Source organism: Salvia splendens, chromosome 5 (genome assembly GCF_004379255.2).
Source record: "Salvia splendens isolate huo1 chromosome 5, SspV2, whole genome shotgun sequence".
Taxonomy (NCBI): domain Eukaryota; kingdom Viridiplantae; phylum Streptophyta; class Magnoliopsida; order Lamiales; family Lamiaceae; genus Salvia; species Salvia splendens.
This window is the reverse complement of record NC_056036.1, coordinates 43,319,898-43,347,770: the sequence shown is the minus strand read 5'-3', so window position 1 is coordinate 43,347,770 and position 27,873 is coordinate 43,319,898. Positions and strand designations below refer to the sequence as shown.

At 39.5% G+C, this 27,873-nt stretch overlaps 3 protein-coding genes and 2 pseudogenes across 4 annotated transcripts; all 5 read left to right on the top strand.

Moving 5' to 3' along the window:
• Nucleotides 1-2,793: 2,793 nt before the first annotated feature.
• LOC121804336 lies at nt 2,794-4,236 on the top strand. Its single transcript, XM_042203822.1, has 2 exons — nt 2,794-3,612; nt 3,697-4,236. The coding sequence occupies exons 1-2, from the start codon at nt 2,794-2,796 to the stop codon at nt 4,234-4,236; spliced, it is 1,359 nt and encodes a 452-aa protein (XP_042059756.1).
• A 4,032-nt stretch (nt 4,237-8,268) lies between these two features.
• LOC121804825 (DEAD-box ATP-dependent RNA helicase 7-like) lies at nt 8,269-12,673 on the top strand. The gene is made up of 14 exons (XM_042204516.1): nt 8,269-8,896; nt 9,420-9,554; nt 9,697-9,837; nt 9,931-10,042; nt 10,145-10,215; nt 10,316-10,470; nt 10,578-10,689; nt 11,136-11,237; nt 11,324-11,384; nt 11,456-11,624; nt 11,702-11,798; nt 11,877-11,971; nt 12,054-12,187; nt 12,281-12,673. The coding sequence occupies exons 1-14, from the start codon at nt 8,438-8,440 to the stop codon at nt 12,475-12,477; spliced, it is 2,040 nt and encodes a 679-aa protein (XP_042060450.1). The 5' UTR covers nt 8,269-8,437; the 3' UTR covers nt 12,478-12,673.
• Nucleotides 12,674-12,802: 129 nt separating this feature from the next.
• Nucleotides 12,803-15,845, top strand: LOC121802898. 2 transcript variants are annotated; one of them, XM_042202586.1, is made up of 3 exons: nt 12,815-13,886; nt 14,129-14,277; nt 15,401-15,845. In XM_042202586.1, exons 1-3 carry the CDS (start codon nt 13,002-13,004, stop codon nt 15,651-15,653), a joined length of 1,287 nt encoding a protein of 428 aa, XP_042058520.1. In that variant the 5' UTR covers nt 12,815-13,001; the 3' UTR covers nt 15,654-15,845. The 2 variants fall into 2 exon arrangements, with proteins under 2 accessions (XP_042058521.1, XP_042058520.1); XM_042202587.1 differs by lacking the exon at nt 15,401-15,845 and having other exon boundaries at nt 12,803-13,986; nt 14,129-14,270.
• Nucleotides 15,846-16,714: 869 nt separating this feature from the next.
• LOC121802356 lies at nt 16,715-18,601 on the top strand (annotated as a pseudogene).
• A 1,113-nt stretch (nt 18,602-19,714) lies between these two features.
• LOC121804334 lies at nt 19,715-25,096 on the top strand (annotated as a pseudogene).
• The last annotated feature ends 2,777 nt before the right edge of the window (nt 25,097-27,873 follow it).

Sequence of the window (27,873 nt, the reverse complement as noted above, 5' to 3'; positions counted from 1 at the left end):
CCCCGAGGGACTATCATTGTTTGTCCGAATCCAAGCTAATTTGGGAGAGACCATGTCTGTAAGATAAATGTTTTATTTCACTATTACATTCCACTAATTTATTTCCAACTCATATTTTATTACAAAACTGATATATAAAAATCAAATCTGTATGTCACTAATTTTTTCTATCCATTTTTATTAATAAAGTTCAAACTATTTCTTTATATTACCCGTCAAATATGAGAAAAATTGAGATAAGAGGAGAGTAGTTCAAATAGTTTTCTTGGAACGTGGAACACTATTATGCAAAATTGTTACGAATCTATATGTATTTATTCACAGACAACTTTTTGATACTTCCAATAATTATAATAGGTTTACATTTTCCCATTCAAGGATTTAATTTTATATTATACTTCCTAAGTAAATTAAGAAAAACTAATTAAAGTTTTCTGTTATTTTTGACATTTCCCGCCAAAAAGCTTCTCAATGGTATTCTGAATCTTTTTTCAAAACTCGTTCTTGATGTTAGAATATACAGATAGATTGCATACGAAATAAACCGAATACTGATATTTGACTCGACTTATTTTTAACAAAGGTATACCCGCAAATGTACGGGGCTAATGTAGCAAATAGTAATCAAGAATATCGTATCCACAGAGACAATGAGTTACCACGAACCAACCTCAACTACTATCTAGATGAATCGAAAAGTTTTGGCTCTTTTAAATCTACTTAAAAGCAAAGTTAAAAACAATTAAAAATAACTAGAGAACTAAAAGCAAATAAAAACGATGGATGTAGATCAAGGATGATGAAGGTAGAATCCTACGGGATCGATAACACCTATCATATGCTCAACTAATTCCCAAACTATGCCAACAAAGGGTCTCAAGGGTTATTAAGCTATCACTAAGGTAAAACTATATATTCTCTCGAAGCATATAATTTGTAGATTGCTACCTAGAACCGAAGTCTCCTTCCTAGAACTAAGGCAACAACTCCTAATAGCTCCTAAGATACTTAGCTTCATTCAAAGGCTAAAATCTCTCGATTATATTGGCAAAGACGTCAATTTCTTCTCTTTAAAATTAAACTACTCACTTCTCAGTTCTTGTAGTAAAATCCACATGCATTTATAAGAAGATCAGTCAAATAAATGTATAAGCACAGAAGAAATCAAAATAACCACATGAGCCAAGGTATAGAAAAAGGAAATCAATTAAACATAAGAATCATTGTATCTCCCCCGTAGAACTCTACGGAGAATTTAGCTACTCATGTTCATCACAAAAGTCAGAGAAATATTTATAGGAATAATCAAAAACATTGTTTGAACAAGAATAAAACTAAAAGTAGAAACTCCTAGAATTGGATTGGGCGGATTGGAGGCCTCGTCTTCAATCTTGCGATGAATACTCGTCATCTGCTCGTTCTTCTCTTCTTCCTAGGTGAAAAACTAGGATTTTTGGTGGGGAGGCGTGTAAGTTGTGTTTGGAGGCGTTTCCTAGGCATATATATACCTAGGGTTGACTTTGGGCGCGAAATAAACTGTCGGACGAAGCTGGCGGGTCGCCAGGTTGGGTGTGCGTCGAAGCTGGCGAGTCGCCAGCTGCCTATGGCATTTTTCTCGTGTTTTGCTGGCGGGTCGCCAACTATGTCACTGCTCCGCGCAGTCTTGGTAAAATGGTCATAACTTCTTCTACCAAACTTCGATTGAGATATTTAAGATATCCACGCGAAGCTCTTTCGAAGACGAAGAGAATGGTATGCATTATGTGCGAATCGGACTTCAAATTCTCCATAAAAACTGTCTCGAACCAAAGCTGCTGCACATCCACATATTTTGTACATTTTTCTACACATTCTTCACAAAATTGTCAAAATACCAACATAAAAGAGAAGTAGCTATAACCATGTCTTAAAGTACACAATATATGATCAAAATCAAGCAAAACTACCCTCTAAAACCATATAAAATTCAAGTGAATCAATATTATATAAAAACTCTTTCTTGATATAAGTTAGACCCTTATTTTAATAGGCTTAATCATCTAAATCATCACAATCAAATAAATTTTCTATACTCTTTCCGTCCCTTAAATTTTGTCACATTTTGATCGGGCACAAATTTTAAGAGATATAATTGAAACTGAGTTGAAAAAGTTAGTGAAGAACGAGTCCTACTTTTATATAGTACTCCCTCCGTCCAGCATTAAAAGTCTCATTTCTCCATGGCACGGGTTTTAAGAAAGTTGTTAGAGTGTGTAATAAATGGTGTGTGATAGTGGAATTTGGGACCCACTTCAAGTTTGTTAATTTTTTGGCTCTCAAAATTTTGAAAATTGCTGCCTTCATATATGCATTAAATATGCTTCTTCAATTCAATTCAATTGCATTACTTATGCTTCCAAAATTCGATTTTTCTCCCAAAGTCACAATTTAAAACTGAATTTAAATCAACATAATAAAAAAACCCTTCACACTGAATTTAAAATTTACACTCAACATAATAAAAAAACCCTTCAAATCATAATTCATCAAATTAGCTTGAAATATGTTCACCATACACAATTCAGTCACTGCTATTGATTCAAAGTACAAAGAGGGAAAGCTAAAAATCAAATTTCCCTCTACAAAAAAAATGAGGGAAATTTGAACTCCTAAAAGTATAACTTCAAAGCTGCTATTAATACCTCACCTACACTCATTTACTCCACTTCTAACCACCTCAATCTGAAAAACTCCCAAAAAAAGCTCCCAACAGTTTTGTTGATGTAAATCCCTCAGAAAAAATTCATCATAGGGATGGATATTGGGCAGCGGCCAACAAAACACTTGAATAGCAGCATCAAGAACAACATGGTGCAGTTTCTACTCAAGCACAGCCATGATGGAGTGCTCGCAAGAGGGGCTGTTATGGAAGCAGCAGATGCATTTGAAGTTAGTAGGAAAACCGTGTACAGGGTATGGAAGGCAGCCAAGGAGCTGATGCAAAGGGGAGAACCTGCAATTATGCAAGGAAAGATTAAAGGATACCATCATGCTGATCAATTAAAAATTGATGAAGAAAAGGTTAGAAACTTATCTACTCTTGAGAGAGCTTCATTGAGAAAAATGGCTGTCAAATTAAATGTTAGCAAGAGCACATTAGGTCAGTGGGTAAAGTATGGTAAACTAAGGCCACATACAAATGCAATCAAACCTGCACTCACCAATGTCAATAAGATAGCAAGGGTTAGATGGAGTCTTAGTCAACTTCAACCACAAATTACTCAAGGTAGAGTTCCATATCAAAGCATGCACAATGTAGTGCATATAGATGAAAAATGGTTCTATATGACTAAGGCCTCAGACAGGTACTACCTCTTGCCGGATGAGGATGAGCCATATAGGGCATGCAAATCCAAGAGATTCATAACCAAAGTTATGTTTATGTGTGCTGTCAGTAGACCACATTTTGGTATGGATGGACAGCCAACATATGATGGTAAGGTGGGAATATTTCCCTTCACTGAAGTAATGCCAGCACAGAGGAGATCAAAGAACAGGCCCAGAGGGACCATGGAAACCAAGGCAGTCCATTCAGTAACAAAGGAAGTGATGAGGGACTGCCTGATCAACAAGGTATATCCAACTTTTTCATGCTATCAGATCTTAACAACTCATGAAAGATCATCATTTAGCTAACCATATTGTTCTCCATGACAGATTATACCTGCAATAAAGGCCAGGTGGCCTGTTTGGGCAAGTAAAGACATCTACATTCAGCAAGATAATGCAACCCCACACATAACAGCCATGGATCCAGAGTTTCAAGCTGTTGCCAATTCAGATGGATTTAGAATCCAACTGATTTGTCAACCAGCTAATTCCCCTGACACTAACATCTTAGACTTGGGTTTTTTTAGAGCAATTCAGTCACTGCAGTATGAGAAACCATGCAAGACTGTGGATGAACTTGTGGGGAATGTGTGTAGCTCTTTTGCAGAGCTTTCACCACAAACACTCAACAGAGTATTCCTAAGCTTGCAGGCTTGCCTCACTGAAATCCTCAGGTGCAGGGGTGGAAATGGCTACAAAGTTCCACACATCAACAAAGATAGGCTACAAAGAACAGTGGGACTGCCCAATCAGCTTGAGGTGGAGGAGGATGTTGTGAGAGAGGTTCTACAATGGCTACAAATGCCAGAGAACAATTATGGGCCAGTGTATGATATAGGCCACCTGTCAAGTGCATTTGGCATCTAAGTAAGCCAAAGTGATGTTTTTGGAATAGGGTAGTCTGATTTTTTTGGTGTGTTGGTCAGCCCCTATTATTTTTGGGTTAGGGTCTGCTGTTTTTGTTTTTTTTGGTGTATAGACATAGTGCATACCTAATGTAATGCACATAGGATGATGATACAAGACCCTCAGAAAAATTTCATCATAGGGTATAGACACAAGCCTCCAAACCTATTAAAGGGGTGGCTTTTAACTTAACCATATTGAACACATACAAACCCCATCATCACAGAGACTACAAACAGCATATTCCACCAAGTATAGCCACGATTCCAATCAGATTAGCAACTCAGAATAATTTCATCATATTGCAGCAAGTAAAGCCTCCAAACCTATTAAAGGGGCGGCTTTTAACTTAACCATATTGAACACATCATCACAGAGACTACAAACAGCATATTCCACCAAGTATAGCCACAATTCACCATCATATTAGCAACTCAGAATAATTTCATCATAGTTCAGCAAGTAAAGCCTCCAAACCTAACCAAGGGGTGTCTTTTCACTCACAATAACCAGCACATACATCATCATAAAAGCAGCAGAGACTAATTTTTGAAATTCCATCACATATCAGTAGATTCAGCCTCCTAACCCAAACTGGGGGTGGCTTAAACAGAATACAATAACCACAGAACAACCCAATGCACAAATTCCACCAACAAACATTCAATTCCACCAACAAACCTAATTTCAGCGCATAGGGCAAGATCAAACCTCCTAACCCAAAATGGGGGTGGCTTAAACAGCAACAACTCAAAATAACCCTACAGAAACCCCCAAAATCAGACCAAACGAGAATCTCCAAACCCTAGATAGGGGGGTGATTCTTAAAAACTCACAACATTAGAGGAGGTCTTTCATGCCAGGCAAGAGAATCAAGAGGATCTCCTTGAACCACTCATCTTCTTCAACAGGCCGTCGTCGCCTCTTCACCCGCGGTGTTTCAGGCACCACGGTGGAATCATCAACACCATAACCCGGCGTATCAGGGACGATGAGATCCGAATCGAGCCAAGCATCGGGCGTATCAGGGACGTATAGCTCCGAATCGAGCCAAGCATCGGGCGTATCAGGGACGTATAGCTCCGAATCGAGCATGGTCTCCGGCGTATCAGTGACGACTAGCTCCGAATCGAGCTTACATTCCAGATCTGGGGTTTCAACGGACATAGATGGCTTAGAATCGGTCGAATCGACCTTCGATTACACCATCGGAGTTTCATCAACCACAGTGGACATCGAATCGAACGAATCGAACCCATTGATGGGGGATAGGGTTTCAGAGGGTACATAGTCCATTTAGGCTAGAGTGAAGAGGAGGAGGAGGCGGCGAGTGTGAGGAGGAGGAGGAGGCGAGTAGATCTAGGGTTTTGGAATAGAGAGAGGGTGAGAGACCGAGCGAGCGAGAGAGAGAGATAAAATGAGGTTGAATGAGAGTGAGAGAGAGTGAGGGAAAAAATTAGATTTTGGGTGGGTGTGTTAATTAATGGCATATAGTGTAATTTGTTGAGAAGGGTGAGGGTAATTAAATTGTCCAAATATGGTAAGTAGAACCGGGACTCCTATTGCCGGACGGATAAAAACGGAAAAACGGGACTTCTATTCGCGGACGGAGGGAGTATTATATTAATTTTATAATAAAATAAGTTCCACTATCAAGAATGGTAAAAAATGAAATGTGACAAATTTTATGAGACGGACGGAAATGGAAAAATGTGACAAAATTTAAGGGATGGAGGGAGTATTGTTCATACACAAAAGAAAATAATTTTAAAGTTTACTTCAAACATAAATTACTATGTACTTCCTTCATCCCATTATTATATCAATCTAATAATGTTGGTCCCACTATCTACAAAATCTACTTTAATTTTCATTCTCTTTATCTTTCTTACTTTACCATACTTTTCTCATCTTCTCGATATACCCATTGTCCATATTTTTATGGGACGGAGGGAGTATCTAATATATTAAAAATGAATTATTCCATAACATTTTAAAATTCTATATAATTCAAATTCATCAAATAAAATCTTAAAATAGTCCATCATAGCCGCTAAATGACACAGCAATTGTCCGTTGCAGATGAGGTTTCTTTAGTTTCCAGTGCTTCAGATCGCGGCGGTTAGAGCATTGGCCGTCTGCCAAAAAGAACCAGGTGATTTGCCGGAGCTGGTTGGGACAGACGTTAAAAAGCGACGGAGCTCCTCGCTGCTCTGAAATGAAAATATGCATTCATATTATATATACACAAACTGTGGTACTACATGCAAAATTATATATGTAATGTATAGATTTTAACCAAAATTATACTCCTCCAACATAATATATTATATTACTCCCTCCGTTATTTTTAAATTCAATAAGGCATAGATGAACAAATAATTTCAAATAACAAATAACAAATAATTAAAAGAGGGATGGAGGGAGTATGTTATTTTAAAATTCAATATCATCTCACTTTTATGTCATTTTTAGATTTTATAACAAAATTAAATTTTTTTAATTTTTAATAATCTATCACTAAGGTGAGTTTTTGGGAGGCAATTTTAGCAGAAACTGGAAAAGATGAAAGAAGTCCATTGTATTCTCTTTTTTTTGTGGATTTTGATGCAAATATTCATTTATTAGATATAATATAATCATGGATAGATCAGTAACCATCTCTTATAAATTGAATTTAACGATTAAAAAAAATAGTAAAATTGGGAATAGGCTAAATTTTGGAGACACTTATCTCTTGTAAATGAAATTTTCTTTATTCATCATCAATTCCAGATTTTTGGCCCAAACTTTTCGAGTAGAAGAAGTGGGCCAATTTATTCAGGTAGTAGTGCTGCCTAAAGTCCTAATTAAAATGTTGGGCCAATTGATTAGTTAACGTTGGACTGAAGAATGAAGACACTTTTGGGTGGGAGAAATTAAATGGAGTGATAAAGATGGAGACCAGTTTAATTATTTTGGACTATAATTAATTAAGAGTTGAGCCTTGGAGCTTAGCTAATTAATTCGCCAATAAATATCTAAATCCAAGGACGGAAATATTTCAAGTGGGAGACGCGAAAGTTGACCGGCGTCGACTGCGACGCCTTAGGCAGCCTCGAGAAAATCGAAGGAAAGAAAAGAAAAATGGAGATTTAAGTATATAAATAAGATATGTATTGTTCTAATTAACATATTTTCTGAAATAGAAACATAATTGTTCTACTTTATGATACTAGAGTTGAGTTATTGTGCTAACTAATTTACAGTAATAACTAATAACTTCAGTTATGTGTATTAAAATTATCAATACAAAGACATAATTATATCAATACAACATGTAAATTTAAATATCAACACAAGAATATTGATAAATTTATGTCTTTATGTTGATATTTTTAACATATAAAATTGATACTAGTTATTATTGTAAATTAGTTAGTATTTGATCAACGTATAAAATCGTGTTCCGAATAGGTTATGTTTCACTTAGAGCGAGAAGGGAGAATTACATTGTACATAATGATATTAGTTTATATTTATGTTGAATTATTTAGGATTTATATTCATTAAGTGAAAATCATATCCCGTGCATACCACGGGTATTAATACTACTAATTTTTCAAATCCGACAAATTCACAAGACATATTTTTATTATTTTGGGTCATATTATTCAACTTGAATTTTAAGAATTGGGTTGTCGAGACGACATCATTTCTTATATAATTGAGAGTAAGCCACGTATCCTTCACAACTAGCCACATGAATATATTTTTTTCTATTTGGATCGATTGCAAAAATTGCACAATTTCAATAGTTATAATTTAAGATTAATTTTAAAGTTTAAAGCCAAAATTCACCTAAAGTTTATAATTTTTATAACCAATATCCCTAATTAAAAAATATAGAAGTTATAAAAAAATATTTTAAATGAAAACCACAAATTTGTTGCCCAAAATCTCTACGGCCGACATTTAAATTGGTATGCAAATCCAATCGGTGATCAAAAATCGACAACCTATAAATCTGCAAACCCTAACTAACCCCTAAATGCCTCTCTCCTCTCCGCTGTTCCCTGCTTCCAACTGCCTTCAACTCTTGTTGCGGCAGCAGAGCAAAACAGCACAAAGCCTCACATTTTCCTAATCACTACATATACTCATTATATATCAATTCATCGAGATGCCTTCCGTTGCTATCGCCGAAGCTCAATCCGCCGACAAGAAGAAGATCAAGAAGCACTCCGGAGTTGCGGAGATGGAGGTGGAGGACAACCATTCAGCTGAGAAAAAGCTCAAAAAGGAGAAGAAGTCGAGCAAAAAGGCCAAATTGACTGACCTCGACGATTCTAATTCTGACAGCCCTGTCAAAATTAGTAAAAAGGAAAAGAAGCGTAAGGCTTTGGAAATCGACGACAATGAGGAAGGGAGGAGTGGAAACACTTCCGAGAAGAAGATGAAATTTGTTGAGGAGGACGAAAAAGAGGATAATCCTAATGCTGTATCCAATTTCCGAATTTCGGCGCCGCTTAGGGAGGCTTTGAAGGCCAAGGGAATTGAGGCGCTTTTCCAGATTCAGGCAATGACGTTTAATACCATTCTTGATGGTTCCGATTTGGTTGGAAGGGCCCGCACTGGTCAGGTTGGGGTTCTCGACCTTTTCCCCCCTTTAATTAATATAGTAGGAGTACTACTATTTTTGTTATTATTGTGCTAATGCGTTTCCTGAATTTTACCTTAGGTAAAGATCATTTATCTGAACCATGACAATGTAGGTTGTTAGATAATTTATCTCTCCCAATTTGGCACCAAGGCCTTTTTTTATAAGATGAAGTATTGAACGACTCTTTTAGCCCTATTCACGTTTAGATGGGATTTCATATACTCTTTCCAGTTACTATTTTGCCAAAGTTTTTAACTTTTATAGTTAATGACACAATAGTCCAAAGTTATTGCCAAAATATGCTAGTCACTGCTGTCAAAGATGTATGGTAGCTATGTTAAGTTGTTGGAATTGTAACCACTTTTTTTCAGATTGTTGTGCACCATGAGGCTTCTAACCATCCTTTTGGTTATAGTGCAACCCTTTTTTACTTTTCCACGTTCTGTTAGGCCAACCGCTCTTCATTTTACATATCTAATTTTGACTTTGAAATATCTATCAGGGGAAAACGTTGGCCTTTGTGTTGCCTATATTAGAATCATTGACAAATGGTCCTGCTAAAGAATCAAGGAAGACTGGATATGGAAAGGCACCAAGTGTTCTTGTTCTCTTGCCCACGAGGGAGTTGGCCGCACAGGTACTCAACCAGCTGGTTGTATACCATGTTTTTTTGGTTCTTGTACAGCTGTGTTTCTGTTCTCTTTAAGACATTAGTTATATCTTTCTCAATGTTTTTTATTTTAATTTTTGTTGTATACCATGTTTTATCTGTGTTCTAGGTGGCTGCCGACTTTGAAGTTTATGGCGGAGCTCTAGGGTTGAGTTGCTGTGTCCTGTATGGGGGGTCTTCTTATGGACCACAGCTGAATCAATTGAAAAGAGGTGTTGACATTGTTGTTGGCACTCCTGGTCGCATTAAGGTGTGGTGTCTGCTGTTATCCTTTTATTTCACTATTTTTTTTATTCGCTTAGAACGACTGCTTATTATTGTGTTAACAAAAATTATCTGACAGGATCACCTAGAGAGTGGAAATATTGACTTTCGATCCTTAAAGTTCCGTGTGCTTGATGAAGCTGATGAAATGCTGAGGATGGGTTTTGTTGATGATGTTGAACTCATTCTTGGTATGAACATAACACAATTTGGTGTGATCTTATCCTTATTTGTATCTGTTAGTAATGCAAATTGGCCAATTAAACTATGTTTTGTAATATTCATTTATGAAGGCAAGGTTGAGGATTCTAGCAAGGTTCAAACGCTTCTTTTTAGTGCTACTTTGCCGTCCTGGGTCAAGCAAGTATGTATATAGTTTAACTATGCTGTCTACTCAAGCTAGAATTTGGTTGTAGACTGTCAATTTTGTTCTCTAAATAATAGTACTCTGTTTGTGATGTCAGATATCTTCCAAATTTTTAAAACCAGACAAGAAAACTGTTGACCTTGTTGGTAATGAGAAAATGAAAGCCAGCACCAATGTAAGGCATTTTGTCCTTCCCTGCACTGCATCTGCCAGAGCTCAGCTCATTCCTGATATCATTAGCTGTTATGGCAGGTTTGTGTTTTTTCTTTATCCTTTTCCTAAATTATTCTTTATTTGTTACTTTTCCTCTTTGCTAATGTTTTATCAAACTCAAGCTTACTCTTTCTTTTCAAATCCAGTGGAGGACGCACTATTGTTTTTGCAGAGACAAAGGATTCTGTTTCCACACTATCTGGTGTGCTTCCCGGAGCACGTGCGTTGCATGGTGACATACAACAGTCTACCCGTGAGGTAAGGAACTCTTTGGTTATATTATGATTATGAGGAATGTTATGCTACATACCTTTTGTGAGTACCACCCATGAGCATTGACTTATTTAGTCCATTTCAACATTATTTGTTTTGTTTTATACATTTATTTTGATTCTAATACCTCAAAACTTGTTGCTGATGTCATTATTATATAAATTACTTAAAATTCCAATGCTCGTTTTGTTCTTTTGTTCATTCTTTGAGCTATGGAGAAAATGAACAAATTAGGTTTGATGTTATAAATAAATCAATCTTTGGTTTTAATATATCAGTATTATTCTCTCTGTTGATGGTTTTAATGTCGCCATATAACAATGTTTCTCTGAGGTCAATTCTTGCCAGATGGAGTCTCAATGAATTATTAAAAGACCTGCACATATTTTGTACGGGTGTCGTTTTTTATTAATGCCTCTTTATGTTTGCAGGTAACTCTTAAAGCGTTCAGATCAGGCAAATTTTCTACGCTTGTGGCTACAGATGTAGCAGCACGAGGGTTAGACATTGATGATGTCCAGTTAATTATTCAGGTCTGTTTAATCAACATGTTTTTTTTGTTTGGCTGATGTGCTGTTCATTGCATGACACCTAAATGAGAATACTTCTTTGTATTTAGTGTGAGCCTCCTCGTGATGTAGAGGCATACATTCATCGGTCTGGAAGAACAGGAAGAGCTGGTATGTTGGTAAAATTTGATTCATACTATGGGTTGCTGGAGTGTTATTGATCATTTTAATGTCTTTTCCAGGGAAAAGTGGTGTCGCTGTGATGCTTTATGATCCTAGGAAGTCTAATTTTGCCAGAATAGAAAGAGAATCAGGTGTGAAATTCGAACGTATAAGTGCTCCACAGCCATCTGATATAGCTAAATCAGCTGGTGTTGAAGCTGCTGAAAAAATCAATGAGATTTCTGACAGGTATTTCCCTTATGCAATGGAGTTATCTAAACAATAGTACTATAGCTCCCATGTTTCTAACTGTAATTTATTCGCAGTGTGATTCCGATATTCAAAGCTGCTGCCGAAGAACTACTCAACTCTTCTGATTTAACCCCAACAGACCTTCTTGCTAAAGCTTTGGCCAATGCTGCCGTAAGTCTACTCCTTGTACTTCTATTAAACAGATTTTAGTTTGGTAAACCTGACAAGATAATTGTATCTTTGTTTTAGGGTTATACTGAAATCAAGAGTCGATCACTTCTCACCTCATTGGAGAACCATGTTACTGTAATGCTCGAGTGTGGAAGGCCCATTTTCTCACCTTCGTACGTAATTGAAAAATATTTCATTTTTTTTAATTGCTGAGGAGGTTTGTTTTCTTTTGCTGACTGTGTAATCTCTTGTCAGGTATGTTTATGGAACGCTGAGGAGGTTTGTACCTGAAGATAAGGTTGAATCTATTCAGGGTCTTTCTTTGACTGCAGATGGGAAGGGTGCTGTATTCGATGTAGCTACCGAAGATCTCCATACATTCCTTGCAGGTTAGTTTGTGTTTGAAATCTGGATAAATTTGAAAATGCAATCTCTTTGTAATCCTAAAATCTTACATTTTCTTACTATTGATGGGCTTGCAGGGCAGGGGAATGCGCCCGGTGTGAGCTTGCAAGTGGTGACGTTATTGCCAGATTTGCAAGAAAGAGAGCCGTTAAGAGGAAGATTTGGTGGTGGCCGTGGTGGTTTCTCGGGGAGGAGAGGAGGTGGCAGGTTTTCTGGTGGTGGTGGAAGAGGATCATTTTCTAGAGGTGGTGGCAATAGAAACAGTAGATGGTGAGAAGAGAACTAACAGATGCAAAGGTGCATCAAATTTTGGTGTTGACAATGATTGATACTATCATTTTCTTTTTGTAGTAGTTTTACAAATTGTTCTATCGAATTTCCTTTTCTCTGTATCGTATGTAAGTTTTTCATTTTATAGATCATGACTCGAAACTATTTAATCATAATATATTTTTCACACTACTTTCTAATTCCTTTCTTAATACTCACAAGTCACAACAACATTCATTATCGATTGTGTAATGTCTTCCTATTATATTGAAATGCAATAAGTATTAATTTGTCTAAATTAATAAGAAAAAAAAAAGAGAAAATAAACCCAAAGGCTTAAAAAAAGCTTCCTTGAAGTCAACCAGCTCGTGAAGACTGCGCTCCGAAGCTTCGATCATCATCTCGAGCCTTCGAGATTATCATCACTGCTTGAATCTCTTATTCCCCATTTCCGCTCTCCCTCCATTCTTGGATACACATTACTACAATCTTACCTCAAATTCCCCAATTTCAAGCAAATTCGACATAATGGGATGGTACAGAAGATCGACAAGATTCATTTCCGATGGTTTTCGTCGCCACACCTCCGCACCCAGAATCCCCCTCCATGAATCCCCTTCTCTCTCTTCCAGATCCGCGCCAAGAATTTTGAGTTTGAGGCACTCACTTGCACAGAACCAACGGAAAAGCCCTTTGATTGATGGGGCAAAGAGGTCCTACTACGTGGACCGAAACAAAGTCCACCACTTCAAACCCAGGGGATACAAACGGTGGAGTCAGAATCCGAGAATTCTATTCTCGATGGTTTTGGTAGGTTCTGGTGTTGTAATCACTGTCTACTTTGGGAATTTGGAAACCGTGCCCTACACAAAGAGAACCCATTTCGTGCTTCTCTCGAGTTCTCTCGAGAAACAATTAGGCGAGTCCAATTTCAAGACTATTAAATCAGAATACAAGGGGAAAATCGTGCCCCCTCTTCACCCCGAGAGTATTAGGGTTCAAAAGATAGCTCAGGACATAGTTGAGGCTGTGCAGAAGGGGCTGAGGAAGGAGCAGGTCTGGACTGACATTGGCTACTCGTCTGAAAGCCTGGAGCCTCCTCAGAATGCTAAACCGGAGGAGGCTGTGGGAGCATTCGGTGCTGATGAGGAGAAGTGGATTGCTGAGGATAAGTGGCGTAAGGAGGATGAGATTCTTGATGATGGATGGGTTCAGAAAAGTAGGAAAAAGGGTCAAGAAGTTGGTGCAAAGTCTCAAACTTCACATTTGGAGGGATTCAAATGGGAGGTTATCCTTGTTAATGATCCTACTGTGAATGCTTTCTGTTTGCCTGGTGGGAAGATTGTTGTCTTCACTGGTTTGCTCAATCATTTTCGAGCGGATGCTGAAATCGCAACGATCATTGGGCATGAGGTGGGATGGGCTTGGAATTTATGCATTCTGTGGCTTGCTGCTTTGTTTACTCGGTGCTTGTTTGTGTTATTTTCTCAAGGGGTTGGACTTTATGCGATAGGTGGCTTGGTTCTTTGTTTACTCGGGTTTATTGAAGATGTTTGTTTGCGTGTTTGCCCAAGGGGTTCGACTTTGTGCATTATGTTGCTTGGTTCTTTGTTTACGTTTATTGAATATGTTTGTTTGTGTTGTTTGCTCAACAGGTTGCTCACGTTGTTGCGAGGCATGCTGCGGAGAATATCTCAAAAAACGTGTGGCTCACAATCATGCAGTTGATTCTTTACCAGTTTTTCATGCCTGATGTTGTCAACACTATGTCGAATCTCTTCCTAAGGCTTCCTTTTTCCCGGAGGTATTGTGTGTTACTTAGTCATTGCTATGATCAATTTGTGTGTGTTTGATACTTATATTCTTGTTTACTCTATTGATTCATTACCTATGTAGTCTATCTGCCATATTGTGTTTTTATACAACATTGTCCATCTCTGTTGTGTGAGTTTCATGTAAGAGGTATGTTCAATTCTGCAATCCGTAGTAGTGAAAATTATATCTGGCCTCTCGTGTAGTAATAGGCTTCTCTACGGTGTTGGTCTTAGAGCTTTCTTCAGCTCTTCATCAACCTATTTTTCATTGATTCTCAACTCAGTTATAATCATAGTAGAATTTCTGTATAACTAGGACCACCGTGTTCACTGTGTAGAGTAGACAAATAATAATCACAGTTATAATAGTCACGGCCAAAATCGCAATCCCTCACTTACTGTTAGGTTGCTTATGTCAATTCACCTAGCAGCATTAGATAGAAAAACAGAGCAGCTGAGCCTGATTACAGAACCTGTAGATGCTTCAACATAAACCTTGGATGCTAGTTTAGCAAGCCTTAGATCGAAAACAGAGTAGCTAAAGTGGTCGAGAACTCATAGCTGCCAAGCTTTCTTTGGTGGCGCCATTTCTTCCTATCTACAGCAAAACTCTTTTCTCCGAATGATCTTTCACTATACTACTGTTGTACTCTCCCTGCATGAAACACAGAAGATGGAAACCCAAATATCATTAGAATTCTAAAATTTGATTCATTTGTGCATTTGTCATTAATGGAGCTGTTTGCAGACGAGATGGATTCAAGTAGGAACATCTTGATTCCCTTTTCGACTTAGGGTATAATGTCAGCTGCTTAGATTTAAATTGTGCAGTGAAAAATGCTTCATCAATGGTTCAGTAGGGCTGTTGTAACATTAGTTTCATTCATTCTGCTAACATCTTTTACCTTTCAATTTCAAGTTTTGAGAACTAAGCAAATATCTGTGTGTTACGGCAAGATTTATATGAAATTGTCCGTGATTGAATCACTTCGCTCGTTGCAAGAAAAATCATGTTTGATTGATAATCTGTTTTCATTCTGCAAATCTTGTCATTGCTTCATTTTCCTTTGAAATTTTTTATATATCTTGGAATATTTGGTTATGATCTGACAGGATGGAGATGGAAGCAGATTACATCGGAGTGCTTTTAAGTGCTTCTGCAGGGTACGATCCTCGAGTAGCTCCCCAGGTGTACGACAAGTTGGGACAAGTCGGAGGTTCTTCAGCGCTGCAAGATTATCTTGCTACTCATCCTTCCGGGAAGAAGAGAGCTAAACTACTTTCCGAGGCCAAAGTCATGGAGGAAGCCCTTTCAATATACAGAGAGGTGCAGGCCGGCGGCCGGGGTGTCGAGGGTTTTCTCTAACTTCGATTCTATGTTTAACCATTATGTAAATAAAGCAGCAGCCTCTTCTGTTATTTCCCTGTGAAGACAATATTAGGGGATTTTGAATCCTTTTCTTTAATTTATCCCTCCAAAAGCTTTTAATTATGAAAGAATGAATAAGCTGTAATTAAAATTGCTTCTCTCTAATTGAAGTAGACAGGTTCTTTCAAAGCACCTAATGTTTTTTCCCTTTTGCCAAAAAATTACTACTCTCTTCGTGTTAGTATTAATTCTTTTCCGTTCATCCGCCAATATTTGTCACATATTTTTATTACTTCTAGTAATGAATCACACATTTCACTAACTCATTTCCTTCATATTTTTTTATTATAAAATAATATATAAAAGTATTATTAAAATATTTTTGATTCACTTTCTATTACATAACTATATTAAAAGTGTTAGGTAAATTGTAAGCTAGACTCCATACCTAATGAAGTGAAAGCCATACACTATTGTGGTTGTTACTATATCTCGACTTTATATGATATTTCATACTACATGTTTTAATTAGTTCTAGAAGTGATAAAAAACAGTCTAAAAAGACATGATTGCTTTAAAAATAAGATACCCCTTCAACTATGATATGTGTCTTGTTTTGAAGCAGGTATAACAGATGTTAGTATGCAGTGAAAGAGTTGGTGAATTAGGTGAAAATGAAATTCTTTTTTCCCAAAAAAGCGTTTGCTAATCTTAAAAGAAAATTGAGAAACATTTCCAAAGTATTATCGATATTATCTCTTTGAGGCATCAAATAGTACCAGATAATCACCATTGCCTTAATAATAGAGAGTATGGCTATGGTTATAATTTAGAAAAGCAGATGGAAAAACTAGGAATGTTGGGATTTTTTTGCAATTATCTTATGATAAACTATATATAATGATGTTTTCCAAACGACGTCATTCAACTCATGTCCACACATAACAGATACAATTGCATGAAAAGTTGAGGCACAAGACTCAGTAAATTTCAATTTTATTTTTATAAAATAAAATGACCAATGCCTATTCCTCACTTATCACTACATATTTCTCATTCTCCAGACTTTCGCAAAATTCCACCACAACTCAAATGATTGAAAGCCAACTCAAGAATTACATCGCGCGCCTAATCCACTGTTGCAAGAACATCAGACACCTCAATCAAATCCATTCACATGTCATAGCATCGCCACATTTATCCACAGATGATCCATCTTTCCTCATCTCTCGCCTCTTCTTCTACCTCTGCACAGCCTCCCACTCCCTCCAATACGCCAACAAGCTTTTCAATTTCTTCGAAAAACCCAGTCTTTACGTATATATACAACGCGATGATCAGAGCCAACGCTACGAAGATAAAGGAACCCACATCGCGTGAGTGCTTAGCTTTGTATAAAGAGATGAGTGGTACCTGATTGCATAACACTGCCCTTTCTGCTAAAGGAATGCTCGAAAAGATTTGACGGGCCCACGGGCCGGGCTGTGCACGTGCACATTGTCAAGTTTGGGGATGTCTACGTGCAGAATGCTCTGATAAATATCTACTCGGAGTGTGGAGGTTTCGAGGATGCGAGGAAGGTGTTCGATGGAATGCCTAATAGAGATGTGGTTTCGTGGAGTTCGATGATCGTTGGGTGTTTGAGGAATGGGGAGGTTGATTCGGCTTTGGAGTTGTTCAAGGAAATGGAGGAGAGGAAAAACATCATCACTTGGATTCAGTTATCACGGGGTTGGCTCAAGGCGGGCGGGCGAAGGAGGCTTTAGACGTTTTTCATGAAATGCAGAACTCGGAAAATGTGGTCCGCCCGGATAAAATAAATGTGGCAAGTGCACTCTCAGCGTGTGCTTCTCTTGGCGCCATTAACCACGGAAAGTGGGTGCATAGTTACTTGGAGAGAAGTGGGATTGAATGTGATATGGTGATTGGGACAGCCTTGGTAGACATGTATTGGAAATGTGGTTATGTTAAGAGAGCATTGGAGGTTTTCGATGGTATGCGTAAAAAGGATCTCTTAGCATGGACGGCCATGATTTCAGTTCTAGCGCTTAACGGCTATGGAGAAGAGGCTTTTGAGGTATTCGAAGAGATGGTAGCAGCTGGAGTGAGGCCAAACGCTGTGACATTGGTTGGTTTGTTGTCTGCCTGTGCTCACTGCGGCCTTGTACAGAAAGGCCGTCAGTGCTTTGATTCAATGAAGCGCGATTACCTCATAGAGCCGCAAGTGGAGCATTATGCTTGCATGATTGACATACTTGGTCGAGCCGGGCTTTTCACCGAGGCACAGGATGTTATTAACAGCATGCCAATGAGGCCAGATGCTTTTGTTTGGGGAGCTCTACTTGGAGCTTGTCAACTCCATGGAAACGTTCGCCTAGGTGAAAAGTAGCAATGCTCTTGATTGAGTTGGAGCCTCGGAACCATGCTTACTACATCATTTTGTGTGATTTATACGCGAAGGCCCGTAGATTTGATGATCAGAAAAGGATTAGATCAATGATGAAAGGACTGAATGTTAGGAAGACAGTTCCTGGCTCCAGCATGATTGAAGTTGATGGTGTTGTGCGTGAGTTCTCAATTAAAGGATCACCCGAGATGCCAATCGCGGCCTTGCAGTGCATACTGCTTCTCTTAAGCAGTGAGATGAGTAGAGAAGGTGATGTACAGTTGTCTCAAGATCCTACTTTTCCATCCGAGGACATTCTTCATCGTTCACATACTATCATAGCTCCAGCTCAATCTACTGTGATTGAATGAATCTCAGCTGGCGAGGTGACGCGGAGTGCGCTGTGTAATGCTTTGGAGCAGTTTGTCACGATTCATGGCCATTATACCACTTACCCACTTCATGTATCAGATTGTTTACGGCATAGCTAGACATGTTCTAGACTCTCTATATATCTCTGTCACTTCAATCAATTTATCTCTATCAAGCTTTCTTGTTATGCCTCATTTCCATCCTTTAATTTCTGCTCTTTTCTCGCATCTATGTATTCAGTAAGCTGTCTTCTGTCTATATTACTTGATCGGTTGATCCTCATTATAAATTTACAACTCTCCTTGTAAAATGCTCCCATAAATCTGCCATATGCATAAAACAATTGAAGCTAACACAAAATAAATTTACTAAAAGTATACGTTGGTGACTTTGACATAATATAATTAGCTACTAGTATCATGCTTACTTTGCCTTTACTTCCCCTAAAAATAGAAACTTTGGAAACGCCATGTATGTATTAATGCAAATTAGTAAAGTGTAAGAGAGGTTGAGAAAATAGTTGAAATACTAGTATTTATGGATAATGGAACCCCATATCATTAGTAGTATAACGTATGGTGAATAAGCTTTTCAAAAATCAAAGTGGACTAATTTTGGGAGTATTATTTGAAAGAGTACATACAATATTGTGTTTGAGAAGCTTTGATTTATGCTGGCTTTTGGAATCTGGATATTTCCAAGACTTGGTTTTTGCCTTATACACATACAAATGCTAATATAAAGGCAGTGTATGTTGTATATAGGCACCATCAAGATTCTAAAAATCTATACGTCTATATTCGAGTTTCAGGAAACTGCGTTGAGATGGGCATCCCTGTCTTCGTTTTCGCTTTGCTCTTTCTCCTGCTTGGTTCTCTTGCCACAAGATCCTACCTACTGAATCTCCTGGTTTTTCCACTCTATGTTGTGGCAGGTTTTATCGCGTTCTCACTCGTCACTTATGTCAGAGAACTGTATCGACCACCTGTGGCTGGATCAATGATAAATCAACTCATACACTTCCGCACACTTTTTGATTACCAGATCAAACTTGCCTTGAGGTACCAAACATACCGTCTGATCACCAACTCGCACAGTCACGTATACACTGCTGATCTGTCAAATGTTGAATACATCCTGAGGACCAACTTTCCTAACTATGCGAGGTATAGTAAATTTAAATCAGAGTTCTAACTGAATTTGAGTTTCAACAACCTTGTGTGTTTTGTGCAGGGAGACTACAATCGCAGTGTAATGAAAGATCTTTTCGGTGAAGGGATTTTTGCAGTAATAAATTAATACCCTGTCTGAATCAGATGAAATCAGTAATAAATTAATCAAAGCCTTTGATGAATCCAATGCCATTGTATATTGGAGATACGTTGATGTATTCTGGGAAGTGAAAAGGTTTCTTAACATTGGCCTGGAAAGAAATCTCAAGGAGAACATCAATCTCATTGACAGTTTTGTTTACAAGTTGATCAGCCACAAGAGGGAGCAGGCGAGAAACGAACAGGTCAGTCCGTACGAATAAAACCGGAATCTCATGGTTTCTTGATCAAATTTACTGTCGAAGTTTCTAATTGAAAGTGAAAAGGATGCAGAGAACATGGACGATGAGTATTTGAGGGACATAATTCTCAGTTTTTATCTTCGAGGGGAAGGACACAACCGTTGGGAAATAAACACATGCAATCACGAATATGAAAGAGAATGAACACAAGAAATTATTTACCCAGTTCGATACAATGTATATCTATGTCTGGGGGCGATGCCAAGCCAGAGATTTCACTATATAATTTCAGAATAAGCATGATTTAACAATGAGGGAGCACATCTATTTATAAGCAACTAGAGAGCCCTAATTCTAGTCAAACTAGGAAACATATATCACAAGGAAAAAATACTTTAAGGAAACAAATCCTAAACATGGTAGGAGATAAATTAGACTCCATAATTAACAATCTCCCACTTGGAGACTAACAACTCCTAAACAACCATTTCCTCGTGATCTTATCCCTTCATCCGCTTAGCATCGCCTAACCTTCTCTTCAAGTTCCAAGGCCAATTGAAGCTATGCATAGCTTCAATTTCTCTAAGGTCACCACCTTAGTAAACATGTCTGCAGGATTCTCACTTCCAAGTATCTTCACAAGTTGTAGGATTTTCATCTACACTAGGTGTCGGATGTAATGATACTTCAACTCCACATGCTTTGTCCTAGAATGAAATGCTGGATTCTTCGCCAAGAAAATAGCACTCTGACTATCACTGTAGAGTATGCTACTCTTGTTCTCCTTCCCAAGTTCATCTAAGAAACTCTGCAACCACACCATCTCCTTGCTTGCCTCTGTCGCAGCTACATATTCAGCCTCCGTAGTAGACAAAGCAACGGTCTTCTGCAACTTAGAAGTCCATGAAATAGCAGTACCACCATAAGTAAATACATACCCGGTTGTGCTTCTTCTCCCATCAAGATCATTGGACGTCAAGTCTGCATCCACATAACCTGCCAGCTCGACATTCTTGCCATTGAATCATAAGACACTTTCTATAGTACCTCTCAAGTATCGAATGATCCATTTAACTGCTTCCCAATGTTGCTTGCCCGGATCACCCATGAACCGGCTCACTACTCCCACTGCTTGTGCAATATCAGGCCTCGTACACACCATTGCATACATAATACTGCCAATTGCTGAAGCATAAGGAATTTTCTTCATTTCAGCACGTTCTTCTTTTGTACTCGGCGACTCCTTCTTTGACAGCTTAAAGTGACTGCCTAAAGGCACACTTATTGGCTTCGAATTATCCATGTTGAATCTTTCCAAAACCTTACCAATGTAAGCAGCTTGCGAAAGATACAATTTTCCTGCCGCCTTGTCACGCTCGATTCTCATGCCCAAAATTTGATTAGCCTCTCCAAGATCTTTCATGGAGAATCGTTAAGACAATTGCCTTTTCAACTTATCCATCTCCTTTTGATCACCTCCTGCGATCAACATATCATCAACATATAATAACAGGATAAGATAGCTCTTGTCAAACCTCTTGTAGTAACAACAATGGTCAGCGTAGCATCTTTTATAGCCAATCTCCATCATGAATCCATCAAACTTCTTGTACCACTGCTTTGGAGCTTGCTTTAAACCATACAAGCTCTTTTTCAACTTGCACACAAGATTTTTCATTCCTTTTACTACGAATCCTTCAGGTTGTGTCATGTACAACTCATCCTCCAAATCACCATGAAGGAATGTCGTCTTTACATCCATCTGATGTAACAATAGATTTTCTGCAACTACCATACTCAACACTAAACGAATAGTAGTCAGTTTCACAACAGGAGTGAACACATCTGTATAATCAATACCGTATCGTTGCTCAAATTCCTTGACAACCAGCCTAGCCTTGTAGCGCTTGCTACCATCAGCTTCACATTTGATTCGATAGACCCACTTGCAATGCAAGCTCCCATGTGCCATTCAGGAGAAGAGAGGCAAACTCATCATCCATGGCAATTTTCCACCTTCGTTTATCAGGGCCTTCTCCTGCCTCTGCATAACACTCGGGCTCACCACCATCAGTAAGTAACAAATAGAAATTAGAGGGCGAGTACCTACCAGGCGCACGTCGCTCTCTAGTCGATTTAGGCAGCAGAATAGTCGGTGGTGGAGAGCTTGGTTCTTCTTCAAGCACCTCTTCAGCATTCTGACTCTCTTTGCTCCCACTCGAGTTTGAGATGTCTAGCTCAACCACTTGTGGCTCAGAACTGCTGGGACTCGACGCCTCCAATCTATCCTTGTACAATACCTGTTCATTGAAAATGAAATCTCTACTGCGAATAACCTTACGGTTCTGCTCATCCCAGAGTCTATAACCGAACTCATCGCCTCTATAACCAATGAACGTACACTTAATAGATTTAGCATCCAACTTGCTTCTGTCAACGGAACTAACATGAGCATAAGCAACACAACCAAAGATGCGTAGGAAAGATAGATTTACCTATTTTCCTGTCCAAACCTCCTCGAGTATCTGAAACTCCAAGGGAACTGATGGAGCTCTATTAATTAGGAATGCAGCTGTGTTGACTGCATCTGCCCAAAAACTCTTTGGCAATCCACCTTTCAATCTCATGCATCTTGCTCGCTCGTTCAACGTTCTGTTCATGCGCTCTGCGATTCCATTCTGCTGTGGAGTTCCTTTCACAGTTTTCTCCATGCGGATTCCATTCTCGGCGCAGTACTCCTTGAACTTTGCAAGTTCATATTCTCCTCCATTATCGGATCTTAGACACTTCACCTTCAGCCCGGTTTCAGTTTCAACAAGGGCTTTCCACTTCTTAAAAGCGTCAAACGCATCGGATTTACTCTTCAGAAAATAAACCCATAGCTTTCGAGTAGAGTCGTCGATGAAAGTCATATAATATTCAGAGCCTCCTAGGGACTTCACAGGTGCTGGTCCCCATAGATCCGTGTGGACCATCTCCAACTTCTGTGTCTTCAATTTTTTGCCTCCTCTTGAGAAACTCACCCTTTTCTGTTTCCCAAACACGCAATCCTCGCACAGGCCAACTTCAACAGTTTTCAGGCCATGCAGTAAACCTCTTGAGCACATTATCTTCATCCCTTTCTCGCTAATGTGGCCAAGACGACAGTGCCACAAATCTACATTATTTGCCTCACTTGCAATATCAATGCAATCTTTGGAGTTAGTTGTGGTATACAACGTACCCTCCTTCTTACCTCGAGCTACTATTATAGCTCCCTTGGTAATCTTCCAATTATTGCAGCCAAACGTCACGGTGTACCCTTCTGCATCAAACTGCCCAATCGAAATCAAACTTCTCTGCAATCCAGGAATGTGTCCGACTCCATTCAGTTTTATCACGGATCCATTGGACGTCACTACCTTCACGTTTCCCTTTCCCACGATATCTAAGGGCTCGTCATCAGCCAGATGTACCTTCCCAAAATTGCCAGAAACGTAGTCTTCCATTATCTCCACATTGCTGCAGGAGTGGAACGACGCTCCAGAATCCAATACCCACGATTCCATCGGACTACTGACACTCAAGACCAATGCCTCGCCATCGTCATCAGGCATGGTAGCGTTTGATGTTTTCTTGTTCTTCTGATCCTTATTCTTATACTTCTTCGGTGCCTCACACTGATTTCTAAAATGCTCAAACTCATCACAATTCCAGCATTTAACTTTATCCAAATCCTTCTTGGATTGGCTCCTTCCTCTGGAATTTGATCTTCCACGATTTTGCTTTCCCTTCGATCTGCCTCTCTGTTCTGTATTCAGTGCTGATCCCGAAGTAAAAGATCCTGATTCTCTCCGGCGAACTTCCTCACCAATCATCAGATCTCTTACTCTATCAACTGTTAGGTTTGTCTCTGCAGCAGTAACTGCTGTCACTGTGCCAGCCCAACTCTCAGGCAGAGATGAGAGCAAAATCAGGGCACGAATTTCATCATCGAATTTTATATCAACCGAGTTCAGTTGCGAAGTAATCATGTTGAACTCGTTGAGATGTTGTTGCACCAGCTTTCCCTCTTGCATTCTAAAATTAAACAATCATCTAATTAGATGTACCTTGTTTGCCGTTGATGGTTTCTGATACATGTCCTCCAAGATCTTCATCATCTCCTTTGTCGACTTTGCTGCAGTCGTGTGATAAGCCACATCCTTGGACAACGATAGCCTAATCGCGCTCATCGCTTTTCTATCCAGCAGCTCCCACTCCTCCTGTTCCATCTTTTCGGGTTTGGTTTTTAAAGGCTTCCAGAGATCTTTACCGTACAGGTAATCCTCAATCTGCATCTTCCAAAATCCGAAATCAGATCCGTCGAACTTCTCTACAGCAATTTTTTCGTCGATCTCCAACGTGATTTCTGCCTCTTAAACCCTAGGCTCTGATACCAGTTGTTGGGAAATAAACACATGCAATCACGAATATGAAAGAGAATGAACACAAGAAATTGTTTACCCAGTTCGATACAATGTGTATCTACGTCTGGGGGCGATACCAAGCCAGAGATTTCACTATATAATTTCAGAATAAGCATGATTTAACAATGAGGGAGCACCTCTATTTATAAGCAACTAGAGAGCTCTAATTCTAGTCAAACTAGGAAACATATATCACAAAGAAAAAATACTTCAAGGAAACAAATCCTAAACATGGTAGGAGATAAATTAGGCTCCATAATTAACAATAACAGCAAACACTCTTGCTTGGTTCTTTTACATGCAAGCATCCTATTATTCAAGAAAAGGTGGTACAAGATGTGAAGTTAGCGACATATGACTTATCCATTGATGAATTCGTACTCGATAGGATGCAGTATCTACACGCAGCTCTTACAGAGACTCTCAGCCTATATCCTATGGTAAACTCTTGTATCTGCCCTATAGCTGTAAAAATTGCACAAGTAAAACTCTCTGTAACGGTATGGAACTAGGCTAAAAACGACATTCTTAATGGAGTTTGCAGGATGGTAAGTGTGCAGACGAAGACGATATTCTACCGGATGGCCACAGAATAAAGAAAGATGACGGCATAAGCTACATGCCGTATGCAATGGGGAGAATGACATATATATGGGGAGAAGATGATACCGCTCGCCCATGGAAGGTTTATACCCGGCGTGATCGTAAAGACAAGGATTGAGGAAAATCATGATTATCTTATTATTATTGTTATCTTTGATTGCTTGATCAGTCAATAATTATGATTTGAATAAACGATTAGTCAATGATTGGGATTTGATTGGCTGAGATTTTGATATGCTAGACCCTATATAAGAGAGGGAAGAGAATAGAAGGAGGTATCTCTGGGAAAACATTGTAAACGATGTAGTCGTGGCCTCAAGGAGGAGTATCATTGTTTACTGATTTCTTTAATTTATCCTATTCCCATTCCACTAAATACTCTTACCCTTCGTTTGCCTTCCATCATCAAATAATTTGTGTGTGAAAGTTTTGCAGCCTTTACTCCATAACAATTTGGTGCGGTGAACAATGGTCAAGACTCGCTCATCATCTGCCCAGTCAGACGACACACTTGCTCGTGTCGCTGGTTTGGAGAAGGCAGTAGCAGCCTTGGATTCCTCTCTTGATGCACGTATTGCCCGTTGCCTGGAGAATCCTCATCCACCTCCCCCTCCACCTCCGCCAAGTGACCAATCATCTAATACTTCAGGTCATATCTCTCCACCAGGTTCTCAACCATCCATGTCACTTCCTCCGTTCGATGGAACCGATGCAATTGGGTGGCTCACCCGCGCTAGCCAGTACTTTATGGTGAACAAAACTCCCACTGCCAAACGTTTGGACCTCGCCCTCATCGCCTTGTCAGGCCCAGCTCTCCCTTGGGTCCAAATCCTAATGCGTCGCTATCCGTCTCTCTTGGGATCAATTTGCCCACAAGCTACTTGTCCGTTTTCGAGTCACATCTAGCACAACTGCCCGACCTCACCGATTGTCAGTTTTTGGGGATTTTTCATGCTAATTTACAGCCATCCATTCGTTTACAGTTGGGTGAGAACATCACGAACTATTCTGATGCTGTTCAGATGGTGAAACGATATGAGAATTTATATGCTCCTATGGGTCCCATGACAAAAAACTCATCGAGCAATTTCTCAACTGGCCATTCTTCCTATCACTCATATTCGAGTCCCGTTCAGAATGCCTCGAGGGATTCTTCTACACCCATTACATCCCCTCTGCCAAAGGGCCCGCGGCTGCCCGGTCGTTTTCGCACTATGCCACAAGAGGAATATCAGAAGCATCTTGCAGCTGGTACATGTTTTCGATGTGGACTCCAGTACAGCCCTACCCACCGTTGTCCACCCAAAACTTTGCAGGTCATCATCACACACTGATAACTTTACAGTTATCTGAACTATTCTCTAATGGTTTAGATAGTTGCCACACCATGAAGTTATCCGGAAGCATCGACACATCCAACATCACAGTAATGGTAGATAGTGGCGCTAGTCATTGCTTTATCGCCGACCATGTGGCTGCCCGACTCGGTCTTGTCATCACATCCACTGCTACTTTTTCTGTTAGTTTGGGTGATGGGACTAAAGTGCACAGCGGTGGGATTTTTCACGATGTCCAGCTGTTATTGGCTTTAGAGCCATTTCTACTATCTTGTTATGTCTTTCCTCTACGAGGGGTGGATATCATATTGGGAATTTCTTGGTTGGCTTCACTCGGGGTCAAGGCCAACTGGCGGGATTTAACTATTGAGTTTACACTGTCAGGCCGCTTAGTACACTTACAGGGTGATCCTACTCTCACTCGTCGGGCTTGCACGCCATCTGAGATCCGTTCCTTTAAAGCAGCAGATGACTCTTGGCTTCTTTGGTCCCTTGATGCAGATCAGACCACAATAGCTTTTGGGTTTGCTGAAACCCTTCCAGCCGCCTCTAAGCATCAACTCCAGGCCCTCATCGAAGCTTTTCCGGCAGTCACTACGGCTGCTGCCTCACTTCCTCCTCACCGGCCCATTGATCATTGCATACCCTTACAATCAGGCTCTCAACCAATCTCCGTCCGACCCTATCGATATAATCATGCCCAGAAGGATGAAATGGAAAAATTGGTGTCCGAGATGCTCACCGCTGGAATCATACAACCAAGCACTAGCCCGTTCTCGAGTCCTGTCCTCTTAGTTCGCAAGAAAGATGGTTCATGGCGATTTTGTGTTGATTATCGTGAACTCAACAAGTGAACGGTGCCTGACAAATATCCAATTCCAGTTATCCAAGAGCTTTTGGACGAGTTACATGGTTCACGATGGTTCAGGAAACTTGACCTTCTTTGCGTTGGATATCATCAAATCAGAGTGGCTTCCTCTGATGTTGCCAAGACTGCTTTCCGCACTCACTCGGGCCACTACGAATTTCTGGTAATGCCATTTGGTTTAATGAATGCCCCTGCCACATTTCAGAGCCTAATGAATGATATCTTTCGACCTTTCTTGCGACGATTTGTTTTGGTTTTCTTTGAAGATATCTTGGTCTATAGTCACTCGTGGGAGGCCAATATTGAACATCTCCAGACTGTCTTCCACATCCTCAATGACAACGCCTTGATCATTAATCCGAAGAAATGTATTCTCGGGCGAGAGCAGGTTGAATACCTCAGTCATATTGTTTCCTTTCAAGGAGTACAAATGGATCCAACGAAGATTTCAGCAGTTCTTCGTTGGCCAACCCCCTCGACGATGCGTGGTGTTCGAGGATTCCTCGGCCTTACGGGGTACTATCGCCGTTTTATTCGTGACTACGGAAAAATCGCTGCTCCCCTCACAGCTTTGTTAAAAAAATCTGACACTAAGAAAATTCAGTGGACTTCCGCCGCTGAAGAAGCGTTTCAGGCCCTCAAAAAAGCCCCCACCACTGCCCCAGTGCTACGTATGCCTGATTTCTCTCA

Coding starts and splice junctions, on each gene's coding strand:
- LOC121804336 (XM_042203822.1), top strand. CDS start 2,794: ATGGATATTGGGCAGCGGCCAACAAAACACTTGAATAGCAGCATCAAG. Junction 3,613..3,696: donor GGGACTGCCTGATCAACAAG/GTATATCCAACT, acceptor TCTCCATGACAG/ATTATACCTGCAATAAAGGC.
- LOC121804825 (XM_042204516.1), top strand. CDS start 8,438: ATGCCTTCCGTTGCTATCGCCGAAGCTCAATCCGCCGACAAGAAGAAG. Junction 9,555..9,696: donor CGAGGGAGTTGGCCGCACAG/GTACTCAACCAG, acceptor TCTGTGTTCTAG/GTGGCTGCCGACTTTGAAGT. Junction 11,972..12,053: donor AGGCCCATTTTCTCACCTTC/GTACGTAATTGA, acceptor ATCTCTTGTCAG/GTATGTTTATGGAACGCTGA.
- LOC121802898 (XM_042202586.1), top strand. CDS start 13,002: ATGGGATGGTACAGAAGATCGACAAGATTCATTTCCGATGGTTTTCGT. Junction 13,887..14,128: donor CAACGATCATTGGGCATGAG/GTGGGATGGGCT, acceptor TTTGCTCAACAG/GTTGCTCACGTTGTTGCGAG. Junction 14,278..15,400: donor AGGCTTCCTTTTTCCCGGAG/GTATTGTGTGTT, acceptor ATGATCTGACAG/GATGGAGATGGAAGCAGATT.